At 58.2% G+C, this 23,370-nt stretch overlaps 2 protein-coding genes across 13 annotated transcripts in view; one reads left to right on the forward strand and one right to left on the reverse strand.

Annotated features, from left to right (window-relative positions):
- The first annotated feature begins 2,864 nt into the window (after window positions 1-2,864).
- PHETA1 (PH domain containing endocytic trafficking adaptor 1) lies at window positions 2,865-5,321 on the forward strand. Its single transcript, XM_051785735.1, has 2 exons — window positions 2,865-3,073; window positions 3,550-5,321. The coding sequence occupies exon 2, from the start codon at window positions 3,561-3,563 to the stop codon at window positions 4,305-4,307; it is 747 nt and encodes a 248-aa protein (XP_051641695.1). The 5' UTR covers window positions 2,865-3,073; window positions 3,550-3,560; the 3' UTR covers window positions 4,308-5,321.
- A 1,297-nt stretch (window positions 5,322-6,618) lies between these two features.
- CUX2 (cut like homeobox 2) overlaps window positions 6,619-23,370 on the reverse strand; it is a 68,390-nt gene continuing 51,638 nt past the window's right edge. For 8 of the 12 annotated variants that reach the window (XM_051785699.1, XM_051785706.1, XM_051785698.1 and 5 more), the window contains 17 exons: window positions 18,704-18,841; window positions 18,449-18,545; window positions 17,559-17,635; window positions 17,410-17,476; window positions 17,142-17,190; window positions 16,395-16,499; window positions 15,627-15,818; window positions 15,457-15,515; window positions 15,054-15,301; window positions 14,204-14,830; window positions 13,159-13,260; window positions 11,742-12,517; window positions 11,138-11,297; window positions 10,446-10,715; window positions 10,040-10,228; window positions 9,661-9,934; window positions 6,619-9,178 (listed from right to left, as the gene is read on the reverse strand). In XM_051785699.1, the coding sequence (XP_051641659.1) occupies window positions 8,515-9,178; window positions 9,661-9,934; window positions 10,040-10,228; window positions 10,446-10,715; window positions 11,138-11,297; window positions 11,742-12,517; window positions 13,159-13,260; window positions 14,204-14,830; window positions 15,054-15,301; window positions 15,457-15,515; window positions 15,627-15,818; window positions 16,395-16,499; window positions 17,142-17,190; window positions 17,410-17,476; window positions 17,559-17,635; window positions 18,449-18,545; window positions 18,704-18,841 (4,094 nt within the window). In that variant the 3' untranslated portion in view covers window positions 6,619-8,514. The remainder of the gene's footprint in view (window positions 9,179-9,660; window positions 9,935-10,039; window positions 10,229-10,445; window positions 10,716-11,137; window positions 11,298-11,741; window positions 12,518-13,158; window positions 13,261-14,203; window positions 14,831-15,053; window positions 15,302-15,456; window positions 15,516-15,626; window positions 15,819-16,394; window positions 16,500-17,141; window positions 17,191-17,409; window positions 17,477-17,558; window positions 17,636-18,448; window positions 18,546-18,703; window positions 18,842-23,370) is intronic. The other 4 variants (XM_051785700.1, XM_051785704.1, XM_051785701.1 and 1 more) reach the window with 1 other exon arrangement.

The following is a 23,370-nucleotide window of genomic DNA, read 5'->3' on the forward strand; positions in this document are numbered from 1 at the left end:
TATCCGTGCTGAGCTGGCAATGCCCCTCAAAATCTTAGCCTGGCTTTTATGTGCCCATTCAGAGGGCTGGATGGGGTTGGAGGTGGTAATGGAGAGGGAGATTGTGGGTTGATGGGGTGATTACGGGCTGGGTGATGATGGGGATGAGCATCAGGGTGGTGATGGGGGTCGCAGTGGGGGAGGTGATGGGCTGGATGGTGGGGGGGAGTGATGAAGGGGGCGATGGGGGGTGCCCCGAGGCTGGCTGCCCCCTCCTCCCCGCCGAGCCCCGCAGCGCTCCCGCCGCCGTGGCCGGGCTCCCGCCGCCCTCTCCCGGCCCTTCGCCGCGCTGCAGCCGCCGCCTCCGGCCCTTCCCTGCCCGCCTCCTCCTGCCCTGGGGGCAGCGAACCCCGATCCTGGCCTGCCAGGCCGGAGACTGGGTGGGACGTAGGATCCCGCGTGGGAGTGGGGAGGGACAGGGGTGCCCGCACCCCGAAACGCGCAGGGGAGTGTCGCGCCAGCCCCACGCCCAGTTTCTGTGACAGTCACGACTTGTTCGCCTTGAACCCCAGAGCACTGCTCGGGGCCCATCTGGGGTCCCGGGGGACCATTCGCTGCCGGTCACGATGGAGACCCGCACCCCTCCTCTCCCGTGTGCCGGGGGGACACACAGCACCGGGCATCCAGCAGCCCCTTGGGACTCCCTGGCACGCCAAGATTTCCAGCTCTGGGGGTGACTCAGAGCTCCCGCTCACCTCGCTGAGCCATCCAGCACCCGCTGCTGCGTAACCACACCAAGTCACCGGTCATGGGAGCAGCAGGAAGCGGAGGCCAAGGGCACCTCATGGCCAAAAATGCTCTTGGCACCCCCTGGCCTCCTTTCAGACCCCTTTCTTCTCCCTTTTCCCTGCTGTCGGGCAAGCTCTGCACGGGAATTTATTTTCCCATCTTTCTCATCAAGCCTTGGAAGGGGACACTGAGGTGCAGGCTCTGGGCTCCTTCCTGGGACAACAGGGAAAATATGGAACCGCTCAGAAGGGGAAGTGCTGGAGCTTGTGCAGCAACACGCGACTGTCCCAAGGGAGACTCAACGGGAAGCAAGAACCCACAGGGGAATTTTGTTGATGCTTTTTGAGGAATTAGGGCGATTGTCCAAAGCAGCTTCCACGGAGCTCCTTGGGAAGCAGCTGTGGAGGAGGAACAACCATTGGAACAACCTCTGCTGAAGTGGCTGGTGGGGCTGCTAGAAGTAAATGTAATTTTGGAGTCCCAGGAAAGAAAAGTAGAGCTGGGAGCACAGTTGCCTTTTTCCAATTACCCCAGCTGCTCTCATAGAGATATTGCTTCTCCCCACGGTCCTTCCCCTTCTAATCTTGCTACATGAAAAGGCATCTCTCAGCAAGGCAGGGAGATAAGTGGTGCAGAGACCTGAGACTTCCCACCAGCGACCTTGAACAGAGCTGCTCAGCTCAGGAGGGAAGATAAAGCCCTGATGGTTTTAGTGCTGGTTTAAATCCCTTTTTATAGCCTGAAAGTGAAAGTCTGAAGGTGATAGGGAAAGCCCTCGGTGAACTGAAAACCTCTGACACAAGCAGAAGATTGCAAGGCCTTGAGCAGCTGTGTAGGGAGGTGGGGGCATCTAAGGGGAGAGTGGTGAGGACCACAACCCGTGGCAGAGGTCACCGACAGCAGGATTTCTGGGATGGGGACCTGTAAAATGGTCGTCAACAGCAGGATTGCTAAAATATACACATGGCCATGGAGCAAAGCAGGGGGATGAAGAAACTGGAGGAAAGGGACAGTGATAAGGAGAGCAAATCCTTGACTCTGGTGTTTATTGGGACATGGTGAGGACAGCAGCACTGCCAAGGTGGTTTCTGGACTGGTGACACTTTCAGCCTGGAAGGCCAACCAAGAGGAGAAGTCAGACTGGAGGTTTCTCCCAGCCAGAAGGTTTATGGTTGTCCTGGGACGTGGGTACCAGCAATGGGAGATCCAGCCCTGGCCCCAGCGCTTGGCACAGCCAGACCCACTCACCCTTGGCCCAGATGGGGCAAGCGCTGGCCACCCGTCTGAGGGTGCATCCACGGCTCCAGTGCCATGTGGTGCCCGTGGGCAGGAAGGAGCGAGGGGGCTGTGGGCTCTGCCCACACCGTGGCACAATACCTGGCAGCTCCAGTGCCCAGCTAATGGCTCATCACTCCCTGCTCCTTGTGTCAGCTGTCACCTGCCCCCAGACACCATCCAGGCCACTCAGCTCCTTCTGTTCCTCTACACTAGGGCACCCTCGCTCGGCTTTGGCCCAGCTTCTCCCAAAGACACGTCTGGAAGCTCAGAAGAATAGACAGGAGTTGCAGCCTGGTCCCCTGCAGCATCTCCCACCCACACAGGACCCTGCCCTGATGCCTTCACCTCCAGCCCTCTTTGTGGGTTTGTGTTGTCCACCTCATCCACTGACCTCTGCCCATTCCCTGCCAGACACTCCCAGGATCCCAATTCTCTGCCCCCAAAATCTGATCAAAAATTAAACGTGCAGCCACTTTCAGCACTAAACACTTGGGCTTCCCGCCCATGAGTACACCCACATGTACATCCTGCGTACGTCCATGTGTATATCCATGCATCCATCCACCTGTACATCCATCTATACATCCCTGGATGTGCATCTCTCCCGCACACCTCGATACGTGCCCCCACCTCTTCTCGCATTCCTCTCTCTCTCCCTGGTGCTAAGTCCCGGTGTGAGGAACTGTTACCGGCCGAGGGCTTTGGGTCGAGCCAGGAGCTCTGAGCCCCGGGGGTGAGCTCGGGAGCGGTTTTCCAGCTCCTCCTCCCGCCCGCGGGCCGCGCGGGGCCGCGGTGATGGGCGGTGGCGGAGGCGGGCGGGAGCAGCGCTCCGCCCGGGGGCCGGGCCGAGCCGGGCCGGGCCGGCGGGAGCCGAGGACAGAGGTGACCGGGCGGGAGCGGGAGAGGGGCCCCTAAAGCCCCTTTACACCGTCCGACCCCGGAACCAGCGCTCCTACGGCCTCCACGGCCGCCCGCGCCTCGCTGATGCTGGTGACCGCCGGAGAGCCGAGGTAGAGGCAGAGTCCAGGTGGGTGGAAAGCCTGGCACGGCGATCAGGGGACAAGGGGAGCGGTGGCCTCGCCCGGGTGACAGGGTTCATGGTCACGGCTTTCTGGAGCCGCAGCCGGATCCGCGGCGCCGGCCAAAACCCTCCCTGCGCGCCGTGGGGAGGAGCGGAGCCACACGGCAAACACGGCGCCGGCGGGAAGGTCACCTGTGCCAGGTGACGTGGGGCACCGGGACAAGCCCTGCCTGGGGCTCCTTCGCGGAAAAACACTCTACTGGGGAGAGAAACGTCCTCCCCAGTGAGCCCCAAGGAACCACAACCCACCCAGCACTCGCTGGACACAGCACCTTGGCTGAGGGCGGTGTTATCCCAAGTATCCCAGGGTTGTTTATTCACCACCTCCATTTCCTGCGCGTCGGGTCTGGCGCCACCGGGAACAAAAAGCCGATGGTTTATTCCCATGCAGTTAAGGCGCAGCCGCCCCTCTGTCCCCGCAGGGCGTGGAGCCATGAAGCTGAACGAGCGGAGCCTGGCCTTCTATGCCACCTGCGACTCCCCGGCCGACAACTCCGGCTTCCTCTACAAGCGCGGCGAGCGGCACACGGCGTATCATCGCCGCTGGTTCGTGCTCAAGGGCAACATGCTCTTCTACTTTGAGGAGCGGGAGAGCCGGGAGCCGGTGGGCGTCATCGTGCTGGAGGGCTGCAACGTGGAGCTCTGTGAGTCAGCCGAGGATTTCGCCTTCGCCGTCCGCTTTAGCGGCACCAAATCCCGCACCTATGTGCTGGCGGCCGAGAGCCAGGCGGCCATGGAGTCGTGGGTGAAGTCGCTCTCCCGAGCCAGCTTCGACTACATGCGGCTGGTGGTGCGGGAGCTGGAGAAGCAGCTGGAGGAGATACGCTGGGGGCTGGCTGGTGGATGTGGGGGTTCCCGGGAGTGTCCCAGCTCCTGGAAGCCAAAGCAGTCCCCGGAGCGGCTGCCAGCTCTGCCCGCCATCCTGCCAAAGGAGAATGGCTGCGCAGTGTGGAACAATGCCTTGGGAGCGGGCCAGCCACCGGACACCTCTGGCTGTGGTGGGGATGATGATGAGGGGACCCCGCTGCCGCCGCCGCTGCCACCACGCAGGCGGGTGTTGAACGGTGAGGCCACAGTGCAGAGCCCGTCCACCTTCTGCCAGCTCCATGAGCGGTACAGCCGGGAGGTGGCCCGGCTGCGGCAGGACTGGCTGGAGAAACAGCATGGGCCCCGGCCCTGAGTGGTGGCCAAGCCCTGGGAACACACCAGGACCTGTGGCAGGGTGGAGGTGGTCATCCCTGGTGCTGCCCCTCCTCACCCTGGCATGTGCAGCCCTGTCTCTGGTGGTGATGGACACCTTGATGGTGCCAGTGAGCGCCCAGCACCAAGTGCTGCTCCATGATGGTGAAATGGGCATCTCGTGCCAGGCAGGGATGCACCCTCCAGTCACACCCAGATGTGGCTGTGGGGTGGCCCACTCAGCACAGGCAACCTATGAACCACTCACTGATGCCTCCTGGGAATTGACCACTGCTCTGGATCTGGTGGGGCCTCTTGATGCTCTTGCAGTGTGATCATGCATAGACAATACTTTGGGAGGAGGATTTTGATGGGATCTCGCCTGTCTGAGCGCCTGTGTGGGTGTTTCACAGCTAGAGAGCCTGTTACCGACTTCCCCTCCCTGCCCAGCACAAGGCTGAGGTCGGCTGAGCTCCACCAGATCCCTCTGCTCCAGCAGGATGTGGTTTGAAATGAAAATATCAGTGAGTGCAGCCCTTCCTTAGTGGCAGCAGCAGCACTGCACACTCCAGCTGCCGGGGGGGCTGATGACACTCGGCCTCAGACATTACAGGGCTACTGCTGCTTGCAACCCCTCCACTGAATTCGGGGGGGTCAGACCCCAGGGGAACGCAGCAGCTGCGGGTGCTGCCTTGCTTGTGGATATTTTGGGACAGCACAACGTCCCTGTACCAGTTCACTAAGGGGAAGCATCGCTCACAGTGGCAAATGGGAATGCGTGTGTCAGCAGCGGAGCGTGAGGGATGATTCATGTGCCAAAGCTGGTGTCTCATGCCAGTGTTTCTCTCTTATTTCCCCAAGAGACACTCAGGCTGCTGGCCTGGAGGTAGGGTGATCCACCCTGGGTAACGGTGGAGCAGTCAGGGTGTCCCAGCTTTGGGCTGGGTGGCTCTGGCTCCCTTTGCCCCCTTGGGACAGACACAAGATTTTGCTACAATAAAAGTTGTTTCAGAAATTCCCTCCTGGCCCCAGTTCTTGTTTATGCCTTTAAGACCTTGGGGAGGAGGGGTCCAGGTGGGAATTAATCCTCTGTTTTAGTCTCCATCTTGTCCCCACCATGTCAGTGGGGCTGGTCAGGGACTGTATCACCCAAGGGGGAGATGGCCAGTGCCAGAGTCTTGCAGTGCCCTAGAGCCCCACATCTTCCTGCAAACATGGGACGGGATGGTGCCACCCTGGGAACATCAGGACACCTAGTGCCAGGGTGGCCCCATGGCAGGGATGGGTCTTAACCAGGGACAAAATATCTGTCCCCTTGTGAGGGCTGGTGTTGGTGCTACACAGAGACCGAGGACTCTGCCCTAATGAAAGGGGCCAACACGTCCCCATGTCCCTGCCCATGACACCCCACTGTGTGAATGTCTCCAGCTTCTTGCTCACACAGGGTCTTGTGGAGGTCGGGGGATCACCTCTTGGGGAAACTGAGGCTGGAAGCCAGCCAGGGTCACCTGCTTGCCAAGAGCCCTGCTGAGCACGGAGCCCTGCTCCTGACTGGGCTCAGCTACATGTTTTGGCATTTGGAGCAGTGCCAAGGGCAGCCGGGGTGCAGCTGCACCCGCAGCCCCCAGATGGTTGATGTGACCCCGTCCTTCCCAGCAGAGGAAGATTCCAGTTTCCAAGGCAGCTGGCCCAGCTTCTCCAGACGTTCTGATATTCATTAAAAATAAGTCCTTCCCAACATGTTATCCGACAAACAAGCTTAAACAGATAGGCAACATATGGATTTCTTAATTCATCAGACAAACAGCCCTGCCTCGTGTTGGAGCTGCCAACTTGCCTGGCGATGGTCGGCTCCAAAGAAAAGCTGTGCTGGGGTGTGGTGCCACTGGCAATGCCAGGTTGGATGGGGCTTTGGGCAGCCTGGTCAAGTGGAAAGTGTCCCTGCCCCTGGCAGGGGGTTGGAACGAGGTCATTAAAGTCCCTTCCAACCCAAAGCAATCCATGATATGATTTTATGATAAACCGAGCCAAAACTCACACTGGACGATACTGAGCTACCCCATGGAGCAGGAACAAACCTGCAGCAGGGATGGGCACAGGAATTTCATGGGGGAGGATCGCACCCTGAGCTGGACTAGCCCCATTTGTCACCCTATTTTTTACCCCCCAGTCACTGGGATATGTTTATGGCCACAACCCCAAAGCAAAGCTGTGACTTCCAAGGGTGCCAACACCAGGCACTGGGTGAAGCCGAGCAGAGCTCACATCCCACCAACTCCGGACAAAACACAACCCAAGGCCAGAGTCGTATCCAACTTCTGTATTTAGTGGCTCTTTACAGAACTTGTTCCTTCCAAAATTGTTTAAACAAAGTTCATCGATCTCATAGAAACTTTTGAAGTACAGAACATGAGCCTAACAAAAACGTGACCGGTATGTCCCGCTGGCTTTCATACAACAGGATTGCCATGTTCAGGACTATCCTAAGTGCTTCCTCAAGTCCCGTTCCACTAAAGCTCCCGCTAGCACACGATGGAGAAGGCAGTCAATGGTTGCACCTCGACCTTCCTCAGCGTGGTGGCAGGGAAAAGAGCGGCCATGGGCACGCTGGGGCAGGGCAGGTGGGCAAGGAGAGCTGTGCCCTCGCTGAGGCGCCTTCAGCATTGCTCATCCACCACCACCTGAATATAAAAATATCTTCTATTCTGATAAAAGTGTTTACAGTGGAAAATCAGTCAATGCATAGCCTGGGAGCCTGGCAGGGAGCCCTCCTGGTGGTGCGGGCCTTGGTGGGCGATGGCAGGGAAAGGGCAGGGCAGCCCAGCACGGGCCACCCTGAATTGTTTAAAGGCATTTTGTCAGCACAGGCCAGCTGGAGGTGGTGGGGTTGGGGTGGGGGACAGGGAGCATGCCAGGATGGTGCCACCATTGAGCTGATCCTGCACAGGATCAACCCTGGAAAGCCAAAGCTCGATAGTGCTTTGCCCAGTTCAGGGCTGAGCTTGCCCAATTCAGGCAGGTGAGACATCCCAAGGCTCATCCTGGCACCACCAACAGCCACTGCCTGGGACATGGCTGTGGGAAGGGGATGCTCCTTCTACCCGGGCGCTCTCCCTAAAAAAAGTGCTTCAGCCACAAGAACTGGCTGTGATGCTGGAGCAGCCCCGAGCAGAGCAGAGCTCATGAATTTTGGGTGCTCACCCCAAGCACTGCTGCCCCAGGGAGGCTCCATCTCTTTTCCTTTCCCAAATGGACCATGGCAGAGCACAGGGAACTGGGATGGGATGGATGTCCATCCCCTGCAAGCCGGTGCCATCCCTGAGCGTCATACCCAGGTACCTCTTCCCACCTTGCTCCCAAAATCCCGAGCACAGTTCGCTTTCTTTGCTGTTGCCACACTTTCTCTCTTCCCTTGGGAGCTGGTGTCAGCCCCATCGCGCCACAGGGGAGCTGCCACCGGTTGCCGGCTGGAGGAAGCGCGAGGGACGGCGTTGGGACCATGCTACATCTTGTTCCAGGAGGCTATTGCAGACATCTCTACAACATATACAACCGCACGGGACATTCTGTGTTACAAAGGCTTCCAAAAACATAAACCACCAGAACTAAATACATACTCGATGGCGTCGGGGGGTCGCTTTAGAGTCTTCAGGGACTAGGACGCAGTCTCTGGCTGGGGCAGAAGCGATGCAGTGTCTTACAGACAGGGGTGGAAACTGCAAAAGTTTCTTAAATTTGGTCAGTCTCATAGTGCTTCTTGATGGCTTTGCTCAAAAAGTCTTTTCTGTGGGTTGGTTTTTGTTTGGGTTTTTTTTATTTGTTTTTAATCTCATCCAGTGGCAAACTACAAGACTTCAGTGTACATTTAATGACACGACTGCTACATCATCTTGATTTTATAGCTATCTTTAATATCAAAGCAGCTTAAGCTGTTAATAAATTCCAAAGTATCCTTTTATTAAAATATCTAAAAGAGGTCTATAAATATTTTTTTGTTTTGTTTTTCTTTTCTAAAATTGTTCCCAGTTTTTTCACATTTAAAACAAAGCCAGGGAGTGGCTTCATAGCGGGGGGGAGGGAGGGTACCCCCTTTCTCCACGGGCACTCCCCTCCATGGCGCCGGCGTCGCCTCTCGGTGCACACTGCATTTATCAAAATATATATATATATGTGGCTGTGTATATATATATTTAGGGCAGCGGGGGGGCTCAGAACTCCCACTCGAGGGCCTCCTCGCGGTTGGCAGCCCGCTCCAGGCGGTGGATGATGTTGTTGAGGTTGGCCATCTTCTCGTGGCGCCGCTGGACGCTGGTGCTGAGCCGGGGGCCGGGAGCCGGCGGGAGCGCCGGTGAGACCGGCCCGGCTGAGGATGGCCCCGGTGAGGCTGAGCCGGTGAGGCCGGGTGAGGAAGCCGCTGAGGGTGATGTTGGGGAGACCTCCAAGCTGCAACGGGATGACCCTGCGGAGGACTGGGAGCTGTCGGGGTGCGGCGGTGGTGGCGCTGGGGGTCCCCCGGCGGTGGCACCGGCACGGCCTCCCCGCCGTGAGAGGCTGCTGGTGCTGGGGGCGGCGGCGTGGGGGGCTGCCCCCCGCTCCTCCTGGGGAGGTCCGGTCCCCTCGTCCGCCCCGGCTGGGCTGTGTGAGTCCCGCCGGCGGCTCCAGCCGCCCGTGTCCCCCTGCTCCTCCTTCACCTTCACAGGCACAGCAGCACAGGGGTGCTCGCCCCCCGCGAACACGGGTTTACGATCCTCGGCATCCGAGTCGGGGCTGTGGGGGGCCCGACGCCCGGGGATGGCCGTCCCACCACTCTGCTCTGGGTCCGTGTCATTGTCCTGAGCACCCTCCACCAGCATCTCCCGGCGCATCCGTGACCTGCCAGGACACAACAGCGGAGGGTCGGTGACCTCCACCCCTCACCCCGTGTCACAGACACTGCATGTCTTGAAAGAGCATCTTCAGCCAGAAAAAGGGGTTATGTCCACCTACAATACTGCCTAAGGATGAAGCCTGTGCTGCTGGGCTGCTGTAGGGATGAATCCTGTGCTCCAGGAGCCTCCAGAAGGCTTTCCCCCACCCATTGTGGAGCTCCTGCTCCAGTGAGCAGGTGGATATGAGCACGGAAACCTCTTTAGATGCTCAACATGACTCAAGGTGGTAAATACTCTTAAACACCCACCAGCCAGGGCACAGGCAGCATTTTGGCTACAATCCCACACCTGGGGACCTCCAGTGACCATGTGTGAGTCTGCACCTCCCATCTAGGGAAGAGGGGCTGGGAAGGATGGAAGAGGAGCAGTGACACCACCTTGGTGGCACAGCACCATCAGATGACCGAAGCCCAGGGGTGCCCATACCTGTAGTTGTGGAACCAGTTGATGACAGTGTTGGTCTTGAGGTTGAGCTGGAAGGAGAGCAGCTCGATGGTCTGCTGGGAGGGGTAGGGCTCCAGCTGGTAGGCTTTCTTCAGGGCTTCCTTCTCCTCCGGGGCCAGCACCACCCGTGGTTTCTTGATCTGGAGGAGGCTGAGGTCCTGTGGCGGCACGCTGGGGCTGGCGCACTCGGAGCGGGCGCTGGGGGACTCGCTGTCCGAGCCGGCGCTCATCAGCCCGTACCGGCGCTTCAGGTAGGCTGCAGGAGAGGACACCCAGCTGCGCGCCGCTCGCCCCCCGGCCCGGGACCCCCCGCCCGGACAGCGCCCCAACCCCGGTGAGGCCGTGTCACCCCAACCCTCACCTTTCTTCTCCAGCTTCTTCATGTCACGCAGCTTCTCCACGTTGTGGGGGTCATTGAGCCAGAGCTGCATCCGGACGAAGGGCTCCCTCCCCTTCAGGCTCAGCTTGTGCCACGGTTTGGGCCTGGAGAGGAGATCGGACACCGAGCCCTGCGTCAGGCCCAGGATGCTCTCCCCAAACAGCCGCTGGCCTGGCGGAGGAGAAGCAGAGGTGGTTAGAGGGGGTAGAGCAGTGGGATGGGCTCTATAGTCCCCCTGTGGAGTGGGCACACCCCATTTCCCAGCCAGCATCCTCCCGGAATCGCCTTGAGCGAACCATGGGGGCTTGCATCTATGGGAATTGGAGTGCTGGATCCATGCAGCCTCACCAGCAGCTCCTGAAGACCCGGGCGGAGAGAGGGTCCGCACCTAAATTGTTGTCCGTCAAGACCTCCTTGACCTTCTTGGTGATGGAGTAGGTGTCCAGCTCGGGGGACATGGCAACGATCTCCTGGATGCCCACGGGTCCCTGGCTGTTGGGATACGTCTTCCCACCCAGCGTGGGCGTCGACCGGCTCTCGGGCTGCTGGTTTTCCTTGCTGCTCTCCAGGGCCAGGGTGAGGGGCTCCTGGCAGCCCTTGTCGTGCTCGGCGGGGCTGGGGGGCGGCGAGGGGGACGGCTGGGGCTCCGCCGGGCTGGCTGTGTGACACCAGGGACAGGGGTCAGGGGGACGGTGGGAGGGACAGCACAAGAAGGTTATTTTGAGGGATGCCTGTGGCTCTGCCCTCCAGTGGCTATGGGAAACCAGGGGGTGCCAGTGGACTAATTAAAGACAGAAAATGACACTAACATAAAAAAATTCATTACTGTTTTATGCCAGGCATGAAGCCAAAGATTTTTTATGTGGCTTTCCTTTTTTTTGGTTGAAATTAAGGAGGTTGGGGATGAAAGGGGCTTCCCAGGATCAGGGTGTGGGTGCTGGAGGTGGCAGGGACAGCTCTTCTAGAAGCTGAGGTGGGAGCAGGACAAACATCCTAGATGCAGAGGATGGACACAGAAGGAACAGAGACACTGATGGCACATGGGAACCACTGAGACGGGGGGACAGCAGTGTCACTTACCCTGGGATGGTGTGGGCTGCTGGCTGATGCCCTGGCCCAGCTGGTCGGTCAGCCAGAGCTGCATGCGGATGAAGGGCTCCCGACCCTTCTGTGTCAGCTTGCTCCACGGCTTGGGCCGCGACAGCATGTCACTCACGCTGCCCTGGGACAGTCCCAGCACCTAGGGCACCATGCACATGTCACTCGCCGAAGGTGGGGTGCACTCCCCCCAGCACTGGGATGCTGCCTGCCCTCCGTCCCCATGTAAAGGGAGGGGAATTAGGCTGTCACCCTCTGCCACCTGCTGCCACCCGCTGCCCCATGGCACATCTGGACCCCTTGCCCCCAGCCACGGATGTTGATGGTGGGATACCCAGTGGGATGGGAGGGTGGTCCAAGCAGGTCTCTGCACAGGGACTGGGCATTCCTGGTGGGAAGTGCCACCAACCAGTTAGTGGTGACCACTGGGAGACCATTTGGGGGTGGGTCAGATCCAGAGGACTCAGCATCCTCCCATGGGGAAGCCACTGGGGAAAAGGGGGATCCTGGAAGGAGCTGGTGAAGGTCACCAACAAGCCCTGGGCTTGTGGAGGGGACACTGGACCCCCCCTCTCCAGGTTGGTACCTTCTCCCCGAAGATCCTCTGGCAGATGCCGTTCTTGGCCAATTTCTCCTTGACCTGCCGGGTCAGCTCCAGCGTGTCCACCTCCCTGTACATGTACATCTCGTACTGCTCCGGCGTCAGCGGTGGCACGGTGGGCTTCAGGGTCCGTGGCACGTACGTGGGATAGTAGGAGAGACGCCCACCAGCCGCTGGCTCCGCACCGGCTCCCTCTGCCTTCATCTCTGACAGCCGGTGGGGCTCCTCATCCGCTGGTGGCAGCTCGTCCTCGTTGGTGCCGCCCTCGCCGGGCTCACCCCGCGGCCAGCCCCGGCCATTGGCCATGCTGGAGTAGCTCGAGGAGGAGGAGGAGAGCGAAGGTGAGACAGAGGTGTAGGGCCGGCTGAGCAGGCTCCGCTCCGATGCCCAGTGCTGGTCGAAGTAGGAGCCGGCGTCGCCAATCTCCGACTTCACCTTCCGGATGATGCTCTGGACAAAGGCGGCGGGAGAGAGGACGGCCAGGGGCGTCTGCGGGGGGCCGGGGCTGGCCCCGCTCCCCTCCTCCTGCTTCACGTAGGCGGGGGTGACGTTCTGGCTGACGGTGGCCAGCGTGGAGCGCTCGGCGGGTGCCGGGTCCGCGGGGCGCCCGCTGCCCCCCGACTCCATGTCCAGCAGCGCCTGCTGCTGCGCCTGCATCTCCCGCCGCGCCTGCTCCAGGATGCTCTTGATGGCGTCCTCCGAGCTGCTGCCGCCCGTCCCATTGGCCACTGCCTGCGATGCTGACGGTGCCTTGGGTTCTCCTACAGAGAAAAGGGGTGAGGGGAGCCCCGAGGACACACTGTTCACCATGTGGCCGTAATTCAAAACGCAGGAGGAAAAGGGATTTATCCCAGTCTGGTTTGGATGTGGGTGCAGAGCAGGACCAGCAGCACCCACTAAGCTTCAACACCCCAACTCAAAGCCAGCTTCTTTTTTGATGATTGCAAAATAAATCCCATTACCAATGACACGATAGACAAACATGTTTGTTTTCCCTGTCTGTTTTTCCACTGTTCCCGTCTAATTTAATTCTCCAGGATTCTGCTTTCTCAGCAGACTACCTGTTTTAAGGTATTTCATTTCTTGTAATTTACTGTGAGCACATCTGCTTTAATGATTCCCTGTGCCAGATGGATTGTGCATCCTCATTTAATCATCTGGTTTGGGGCAGGGGGGAGAAAAAGTGCCTCCAAAGTTTCCAAAAGCCCAGATATGAACACTGCTGCATGGCTATTCTTCCATCCCTGACAGCATTTATTTCTTTCCACCATGCCCAAAACGTTGTCTGTGGATGTCAGTGTGTGAATGCCCCCAGAAAAGGCCATTTTTGGGGTGGGACCCAAAGCCACACAGAACCCAGGGGCTCAGCCACCCCTCGGGGACACTCCATGCCAGCACCTACCTCCCTTCTGTGACTCGATCTCCTTCTTTGCCTGCTCCAGGATGCTTTTGATGGCGTCGTCGGAGCCGGTCTCCGGTGTCCTGATCCGCGGCGTGATGCTACCTGATCAAAGAGGCAGGATAACAGCTTTGTCACCGGCGCTGGTTTTACAAGCTCCACTTGTATGTCAGGAAGTATTTACTGCTCCTCATGTTCAGTTATTTTTAGGGATGCTGGTTTGAAGACAAATGTCACTCCCGATTAGTCGCTACCGGAGCCCCGGGAGCTGTGGCTGCCAGCTCCTGCCTCTGGCATGGCACCTCCCACCACCTTGCTCATCCCATCCAAGGGCACCCGTTCCACACTGGCACATAGGGTGCTGAGCAGAGACATGGGCACGGGGACCACGTCCCCATCCCTGGCACTGTGCCCTCCTGGCTGTGCAGGTGAAGGGTTAATGGTGGATAGGATCCAGGGGATAAATTGGAGCCTTCCAGGATGAAACCAGCAGATTCATGGACCACAGACATGCACTGTCCAGTCCTGGTGCCACCACAGGGACTTGAGTGACCCGCTGCCACCTCTGAGAGGGCACCAGCAGTTGCTGTTCCTGGAGCCAGGAGCCACCATTCTGTGGCGATGCCAACACCCACTGAGGTCCCGCAGCACCAAAACTTCATTATTTTAACAAAATATTCCCAAGCACATTGATTCATACAGCACAGAACAGCCTAATGAATAATTAAATGGCACTTGTCAGAATAAATGAGTAAAGCACGTCCAGGGATGCAGCTTCCACAGCGATGGGTTGTTGTTAATTGCTGCTGTTTGCCAGGGCTCATCCCAGCCGGCAGCTGGGAGGGACAATCCCGGAGTGCCCCTGGTGGGATCAACATCCCTGCCTATCCTGCCAGCACATCATGGGCTGGTGAGCACCCCTGCCACGGCATGGGGCACCGCAGGGTGCTGCTGGGGTGAAGTGGAGTGCACTGGGAGGGGATCCCACGGCACTGCTTGGAGCATCCTAGGACAGGACCTGTTGGCCGGGGCCAGCCCAACCACTCACCTCTCTGGCGCACCTGGATAGTCCTCAGGGCCAGCACGTTCTGCTCGTCGGAGAGGAACTGCTTCATCTTGATGAACGGCTCCTTGCCCTTCACCGTCAGCTTGTGCCAGGGCTTGGGCCGCGCCAGGATCTCGCTGACGGAGCCCTGCGACAGCCCCAGCACGTAGTGCCCGAAGACCCGCTGCCCAATGTTGTGCTTCAGCAGCTGCTCCTTCACCTGGAAGGCGATTTCGGCCGTGTCCAGCTGCTCCTCCTCGGCAGAGCTGCCGGCGCTGCCCTCGGAGTTCTCGCCGGGTGGGCTGGTGGCGTTGGTGGCAGGCGCAGGGTGCACGGTGCTGCTTTTGGCCCCGAAGAAGGAGGAGGGGAAGGGTCCCCCGGCAGTGCTCTCGCTCTTGTAAGTGGGCAGTGGGAGGTGGGGGGCCTTGGGGTCCCCCGAAAGCCGCTCACTCCCCGGGAAGGGGGACAGAGAAAAAGTCCGGGGACCGTCGGGGGCCCCGCCGGGGCCGGGCAGTGGCGGGAGGGGAGTGGGGGACGCGGGTTCATCGCTTGGGGCGTGATGGGGGGATGGGTACGGCTGCTCCATGCCCAGTGAATCCTTCCCTGACTCGTCTTCGGAGTGATCCTCCTCTAGAGAGGAATGAGAGAGGGAGACGTGCTAGAGTCCTCCTGGCAACAGCCCCAGCACAGCCCCTCAGCTTCCCCAGGTGACATCCCACCCCCTGTTTTCCCCCCACCCCACCACTGGCTGCAGGTTCCTTCCTGCAGTCAGCACAGGATCTGTCCCCACTGCTCACATTCCCAGAGATGTTCCCACTGGGACTGGGGATGCCATGGAACCTGGGGGTCCTACCAGTGTTGGCCAGCAGGCTGGGCTTCTCCAGCAGGTACTTCTGGGAGGGGTAGAAAGCCTCCTTCCCCAACAGCAGGGCCTCCTCTGCCTTCGATATGCTCTGCAAGGAGCCAAGCCGAGATGGGAACGGGCGGCGGAGGCACCGGCGGCAGGGCTGGCACAGCCCGGCCAGCGCGTCGGCACGCGCCACGGCACTTGCCTGGGGAAGGCTGCAGCCAGCAGAGGCCACCTTCATCGCCTTCAGGATGCTGGGAGGGAGACAAGGGGGTGACTCGGTGGCCGTGGTGCTTTGCTGCCGGCAAGCTGCCGAGTGTTACGGCTGCTGGAGCGCTGCCGTGGGTGCCGGCAGCACTGCGCCAGCTGGGATACAGGCAGGCAGCCACGGATGCCACCTAAGTTATACCTCAGCTCTGTTTTGATCTCCTCGTAGTCTGCCTGTGCCTGCAGCTTCTCCTCCAGCTTCTGCAGAGGAGAAGAGGAGGAGAGTCCTCACAGCTGGCTCCCGGTGCACACCCGGCACAGCCGGGCCCACGTCCCCCATCCCCGACAAGCCCCAATCACCCGTGGGCGCACCTCGATGGCTTCGTTCTTGGCAGCCAACTGCCCCTCCAGCTCGGCGATCTGGTTGGCAGAGGACTCCTCCAGCTCCTGCAGTGAGCTCTGGAGGTGCTGGATGTCCTTCAGGAGCCGCAGGATCTCCCGGTCCTTGGCAGCCAGAGCTGCCTCCAGCCTCGACCCTGAGCACATGGAATAGTTCACTTTGTCCTGCTGGGAGAAGGGACACTGTCAGCTCCCAGACACCCAACACAAGGACAAGGGCCACCCTTCCCTGTCAGACACATCCCCATATGTGGCAGGCGGTCCCAGAGCTCAGTCCTACAGGATGGGGACCCGGGTGATGGAGCTTTGGGGAGGGACAGACCTTTCCTCTCCCCTTAAAGGTCTCCCAAGTGCATCTGAGTGCTATGGGAGTGCATGTCCCCCTCCCCGTGGGACACTGGAGGGCATGGTCAGCATCACCACCTCAGGGTAGAAACATGCCTTGGGTATTTTGGGCTTGCTCCCCAACATGGTTGGGTGCTCCTGAACACAAAAAGATGCTCCCAAGTGCAATGGGGTGGTCCTGGCTGCTGTGGGGTACGCCTGGCTGCTGTGTGGTGCTCTTAGCTATGATGGGGTGCTTCCAAGAGCAATGGGATGCTCCAGGCTGTGACAGATGCTCCCAGCCCTGAGAGGTGCTCCCAGCTGTGATGGGGTGCTGCTGGCCCTGAGGGGGTTCTGCTGGCCCTGAGGGGTGCTCCTGGCCCTGAGGGATGTCCTGGTCCCGAGGGGTGCTCTCACCCCAGCAGTGCCCGTCGGGGAGCAGCAGGCCAGGCGGAGGGAGCTGTTGACGGCCGCCAGCTGCTCCCGCAAACTCTCCACTTCCCTCTGTGCCACCTCCGCTCGCTGCAGGAGAACAGAAAGGGCATCAGACTGGGCACCTGTGGCTCATCCCATTCCACACGGGGCATAGAAGAGTCCCCATCCCAAGTGTTCTGCTCCCACCAACAGTACCATAAGCTCCCTTCACGTATTTAAGCTTCCTGCATCCTAATGCTTGTCCCAATCCCAATCCCTGGGCACTGGCTGCAGACCATCTCCAGGACTCTACCTTGTTCCACCCAAAAGGTCATTTTTATTTTACATGCAAATTGCTCTTTAAGCCTCTTTTATTATCCACCTGCATTTATTTGTACCTATATTTTCAGAATTAAATAAAACTAATTAAGAGGAATGGACAAGACCAGGAGTAATTACACCGGAGCCGTGTGTGTTGTGCCCTAAAACACCTGAGACAGGCTGAAGGTGACAAATGTAAGGAGCTCAAAAACACCAGTGACCCCCAGCATGGGGAGGGGGTCACAGCAAGGGAAGGAAATCTGAGCTCCCCTTTGTAGGGATCCCCAGTCCTGGTGCCCGACAATCCTTTGTCAATTTGGGGACAGACATCCAGCCCACACAGATGCTCAGGGTGCTGTGGTGGGTGCAGCACCCTGGGCTCTGCGGGGGGAACCCCATCAGCTCCCAGACAGTCAGCTCCTGGCTCACCTGGTTGGCTTTTTCAAGGTTGGTCATGATCATGGCGACTTCGTCTGCCCTGCGAGGAGAAAGCAAGAGGTGTCAGCAGGTGCAGAGGCACAGACCAGGGCCTGGGCAGGAGTTTAGGGATAAGGATGCCACAGCTATGGATGTTTCTGCAGTGGTTTAAAGTATCTCAGCTCATCAAGCCATTTAGCAGCACCACAGGAATGTCCCAGTGCTGCCACGGGCATCTTGGATCAGCCTTGGACATGACCTGGCACCGCTGGCAACTTACTTGGATGCTGCTTCCTCGTCGTATTTACACCGCAGCTCCAGCAGCTCCGTCTGCGTGGCCTTCAGCGCTGGGAAGAGGAAGAGGAGGGTGAGCTGTGGGGCAGGGGCTTGGCCCCCCATGGTCACTAGCCCCAATCCTGGCACCCCTACCTGCGTGGAGCACTTTGATCTTCTCCTCTGCCTCCCCCAGCCGAGAGGCCAAAGTGACTTGTGCTTCCTGGAGCCCCCTGTGAGAGATGGGCATGAGGGATGTGCTGGGGGCACCACGGCTGTGCCAACCCCACATCCCTCAAAATCACACAGAGACCCCTCACTGCATCCCTTCACTGACCCCATCCCTCACTGATGCCAGAAAAGACCCACCACTGGACACCAAGACACATTCAAGTCGTGCTACCCTTTGATGTTAAGAAGTTTATTGCCCCAGGTCTAAAAAAAATTCACTTTGGGTTGAAAATTGTCCCTGATCCCTGTGGTTGAAACCCCTCAGAGGGGGGAATGACAGCCCACCCCTCACCTGTAATTAACTGGAGGAGGGGGAAGCAATCAGGGAAAGTTATTCTGCATTATTTATAGCCTGCACTTGCCAGGAACTTACTCGCAGAGATCTGTAATTTAGGGTTTAAAGATTCCTCATTTGTTTCCCGACGCAGCGTGTTAAGGAATAACAATGAAGGCACCGAGAAAGTTGGGAGCCTCCAAATTAAAAGGTCATTTAATGAGGTTCATCCAGAGACCTGGGTTTAAGCCATTTGTCTGAGCAAAGCCACGTGTCACAGAGATAGCATACAGGGATGGCAGGAGGGACCTGCCTTGGCTCTGTCCCAAAACCACCCGGGACTGGGGATGGATGGTCAGACACTGAGAGTGTCCAAGGTGGTGTATCAGGTTTCTGGGAAGGATGTGACCACTTCCAACCTGAAGGGAAAGGAGCAAAAGGAAGGAGAGACAGACAGACGGACACCCCCGTGCAGGAGCAGGGACAGATCCCCATGTTCCCATCGTGCCCTGAAACGACCCCATTCCCAGTACTCACGTACTTTTGCTTCTCTGCCTCATTTCTCTGCACCGAGGTCTCTGTGCTCGGTGCTCTGCTGTCGAGGCCGTCGGCTGCCGGCGATGTCCCCTCCCTGCGCTCTGCGGGGGGACACGTGTCACACGGCTGCGGAGGGGACAGCAGCGGTGGCTGCTGGGGACCACGGGCTGGGGGACAGATCCTGGCCCTGGGACCCACCCTGCATCCCAGGGGTGCTCAGAGGCACGTGGGGGAGCCCAGCTGGGGACCACGGCGGTACCTTTGGTGCTGCTGAGCTCCGTGTGCTTTTTCCAGGGGCGGCTGAGATCCTTCAGGGGAGGCGGGTTAGGCTCGAGGCGCTGGAGCTGCTGCAGCCGGTCCTCCAGGCTCCGGGCAGCCTCCAGCACAGGAGCGGGGTCTGTGGGATGTGGGATGCAGGGTGAGCAGCAGGGATGCCCACCACCAGCCCGGGCACCCACTGCCCACCCTCCTTATCACCCAGCCCCGGGCAGGCACTCTCCACACCCCGCTTAAAACAACCCACAGCGTGCCAGGTGCCGTGGGGACATCCCTGCGTCCTGCCTTTCCAAGTGCCACGGGGATACACTGAGTCCTGCCTTTCCAGGTGCCATGGGGATACCCCTGGGTCCTGCCATTCCAGATACCATCGGGATACCCCTTGGTCCTGCCTTTCCAGCTGCCGTGGGGACACCCCTGGCTCCTGCCATTCATTGCCAGCCCCGAGGCACCGAAGGACGGGCAGGGGCCATGGGGACATCTCCCGTGCCCCGGTGCCACCGGCACGGCCGGTTTGGGCACAGACAATGGCGGTTTGTGCCGAGGTAAGCAGGTGCATCCGGAGCCGTCCGTCTTCCCTCTGTCAGCATTACACCATCATTAGCTGGTGTCTGCTCAGCGGGGTGTGCCATTATGTCTCCCAGGGCTGATGTAATTATACATTGACATAATTAACCCAGCAAGCCCATTAAGCAGGCCAGCTAAAAATTCATCTATAATTATTTGTTGTGTGCATGCTAATGAGTCCATCTGCACTGCCATTGTACAACATGAACAAATTAATTTACAAGTCTGGATTTTTTAATAAGTTCAAGAAAATGCCTCCTATTGAGCCAGGTTAATATAGGTTTGGGGTTTGGGTTTGTTGGTTTTTTTTTTTTTTTGAAGAAAAGAAGAGGAAGGAAAATAGATTTGAATTCTCCAGGGTCAAAAAGTTAGACAAACAGGCAAGTGGGATGGAGTTGGGTGCACTACTATACAGCACGGACGCGTGGCAGGTATCCAAGGGTAAAAGATAATAACTGTGATGGAAAAAAATCCAACCCCTGGCTTTCTCCACTTGGAACAGGACACAGAGCAGCCCTGCTGCTCAGCAAATCCCTGGCTGAGATGGAAGTGGTGTGGGATAAAGGGCCTGGCACTACCAAGGGCATGCTATGGGATTCGGGGTGTCAGCTGCTGCACCAGTTGACTTTGAGGTGACCCTGCCCCAAAGACATCCAGCATGGATGGATATTCCTCGGAAATGAGTGATTTGGATACATGTTCCCCCCAAATGGGGTTTGGGGGTCTCTCTGACCCACTGCTGCCCTCCCATCCCAGAGCACCTCACCACAGCACCCAGCACGTGGCTTCCCCACAGGACCAGCGACTGCCAGACCCTACATATTAATGCCAAAAGCCCCTGGAGAATCCTTCTCCACAGAGAATGTTCTCCCTTCTTTCTGCTGGGCATCATAGAGACCCCATGGATGGATGGAATAAGAGGTTTGTGCCCAGATTCTGGCGTGGGGTCCAGAGGCAAATGCTGAAATTTGGCACTGAAACAGGGACTGAGCTCCAGCTGGGACCCTCCTGGGATGCTCATGGCATCCTTTGGTTCGTGGCATTCCTCAGCTCAGCATCCCACAGGCTGGTTTCCCACCCAAGGATGCAGGACCACACCATCAAAGGGGATTGTGGTGATGTGGCGCAGCCAGAACCGCACTGGATGCTCCAAGAGCCATTAATAACACCCGTAAGTACCCGAGCAGAGATAATGATACGGGTAATTAAACCCTGTGCTCTGGGGGCTGCAGGGGCTGGGGGTCCCCCCCACGCTCCCCAGCCCTGGGGGTGTTGGCAGGAGGCTCAGTGCCAGCCTGCAGCTGCCTCCGTGGGGATAAACGCCAGGGCAGGTCCCGCTGGATCCACACCCGCAATTCCTCTCATCTCCAAGCCAAGGTGACCCCCCCCCGTGCTGCTCCCCATTTGGAGCCGACATTCCAGGATGAAGTGGTGGGGAGCGGAGCTTTGGGAATGGAAAAGAGCAAGTGGTGCTTTGGCTCCACTTCCTGCGTCAGCCAGGGCAGTGCGGGTACAAAATGCCCGCCTGGATTAATTACACTGTGCTAATGCCATGCTGCTCATCCACTGGGAAACGCTGCCCTCGGCTGTGGGGTCGGCTCTGAGACCACGTGAGTTATTGGGGTGCAAAAGGGTGCTGGGACTGGGTACCAAACCCATGCCATGCTCATGCCAAGCTCATGCCATGCTCATGCCAAGCTCATGCCTTGCTCGTGCTGCCAGTGAACAAACCCTCCTGCTGCAGGGCTGGAGAGAGGACACACTGAAAACCAAGCACGTCATCTGCCATGGGTGCCATGTACTTCCATCACACTCTGAGCCACGCAGGAGCTCAGGACACTGCCCACGGCACAGGGGACAGTTCCTTCCTCCATGGATCACATCTCCCATTGGGACAGGTTAGACCTGGCACTGCTGCAGTGGTGACTCACTGCTGGCACAGACCGGTGATGGGTGACATGGGAGACAATTCTGCCAAAACAGGACCTTGGGGTACCACACGCTCCGGGTGCACGGTGCGGCATCACCCACCAACGGCACAGCCAGCTCTTGTGGGAAGCAGTGTGGCCCTGCCCAGCACACTTATCTATTGCTCCATACCTTCACCCACTATATATATATATCTTTTTAAATATATATATCAAACAAATTATAAGTAATAAATATATATATATATATATAAATAAGTGCTGCCACTAGCTGGCGTCATTGGCCATCCTTTATCGGCACTGGCAGTGCTGCAGCAGGATCACAGAATCACAGAATATCCTGAGTTGGAATGCACCACAAGGACCATCCAGTCCAACTCCTGACCCTGCTCAGGACACCCCAACAATCCCACCCTGTCCCTGAGAGCGTTGTCCAAACACTCCTGGAGCTCTGGCAGCCTTGGGCCCGTGACCATTCCCTGGGGAGCCTGTTCAGTGCCCAACCACCCTCTGGGGGAAGAACCTTTTCCTGAGATCCAAATTAAACCTCCCCTGACACAGTTCCAGACGTTTCCTGAGTCCCATCACTGCTCACAGAGAGCAGAGATCAGTGCCTGCTCCTCCACTGCCCCTAGTGAGGAAGCTGTGGTTTGGGATGAGGTCTCCCATCAGTCTCTTCCAGCTGAACAAACCAAGTGCCCTCAGCTGTTCCTCATGTGGCTTCTCCTTCAGACCCTTCCCCATCTCCATGGCCCTCCTTTGGATGCTCACTAACAGCGACAGGCCTGGACAGAGGTCCCACCTGCTGTCCCCATGGGGAGTGGGGTTGGGAATCTTTCCCTGAGCTGGAAGGGGTCTCTCTGTGGGCACTGGAGCAGCTTGAGGCACCTGTGTGATGGCAGGATGAGCCAGGAGGAGTTCTGGGTTCTCATCACCTTCTCTGAGCAGGCATAGCTCCAGGGAGCATCTGTATCCCAGGGGACCACCAGCTCATCCTTGTGCCAGGGCCACTTGACCCAGACTTAGGTGGAGGTCTCCATGCTGGAGGCTGAAGGGTGACATCTGCTCCAAGCTGCTGCCTGGCTCCAAGAGGAGCACAGGGCACCCATGGTGCATCCATGGTACCTCCATGGTACTGTCACCTCTCCCACCAGGGCAGCATCTCCTCTGCCACCCCATCCTAACCTGCTCAAACACATCCACCAGCGCCCTGCAAATCCCTCCACGAGTCAAAGTCAGCCTTAAATCAAATCATCCCCAACAACAATGACATTAATTATGCTTTTAACACATTTTACTGCTTCCCCCCCCTTCCCTTCACGCCACATCTGTGTGAACAATATCCAAAAGATTTACGGTTTTCTGCCGTAATTACAGACACACAGCCAGCTCACTTATCAAAATACTTGCTGAGCAATCAGGCTCTGTTACAGTCTCTGCCAGAGATTTGTGTTGACAGCAGCCATTCAAAGCAAAAAATGTCGAATCAGGACTTATGTGGCGCTTGGAAAGTGTTCCACAAAGAGTTCGCCTGTCGAGAGACACGCGGACACGGAACAGACAGGGATGAACCACGGGCGGGAGGATTTGGGGAGCAGGAGGGGAGCAAGAGATGCTGCTCTGGAGAACAGAGAGAGGAAAAGAGGAGTGCAGAGCCCACAGGGAAGCAGTTTTGGGGTGTGCATGTGTGTGCATCCGTGTGCAGGCGTGTGCGAGCAGGAGGAGCGCAGCAGGAGAGCGCAGGGAGGTGGGGAGGGAAGATAACTGGGTTCTGGAAACCGAGTTGACATTTGGTTCTTGTAGCACAGGAGAAAATTTAATGAGGACAAAAATATGTCTCCCTAATTCCCCTAAGAAATCATTAAAACATTTTGTTATTCCTAAATGTCTGGAAAATGAATTAGTGGCCCTGCAGGAGCCTTTTCCGTGCATCTTCAGCCGTTTGCAGCTCTCTGTCCCCACCATGCCGGGGGACGCTCCGTGCCTGGCGCAAACAAACCCACACAAAGTGGGGAGCAGCAGGAGGGGGGTCCAAGCCCCTCACTGGTCCCTGGCACCAGCTCTACCAACACAAACCTCAGGGCTGCCCCGTGCCTCAGTTTCCCCCTCCCAAGACTTCAAGCAATGACTTCAAGGGTGTCCCCGTGGCTCGTGC

This window comes from Manacus candei, unplaced genomic scaffold (assembly GCF_025592945.1).
Source record: "Manacus candei isolate 608988 ecotype Guabito, Panama unplaced genomic scaffold, ASM2559294v1 h1tg000020l, whole genome shotgun sequence".
NCBI classification, from domain to species: domain Eukaryota; kingdom Metazoa; phylum Chordata; class Aves; order Passeriformes; family Pipridae; genus Manacus; species Manacus candei.

Coding starts and splice junctions, on each gene's coding strand:
- PHETA1 (XM_051785735.1), top strand. CDS start 3,561: ATGAAGCTGAACGAGCGGAGCCTGGCCTTCTATGCCACCTGCGACTCC.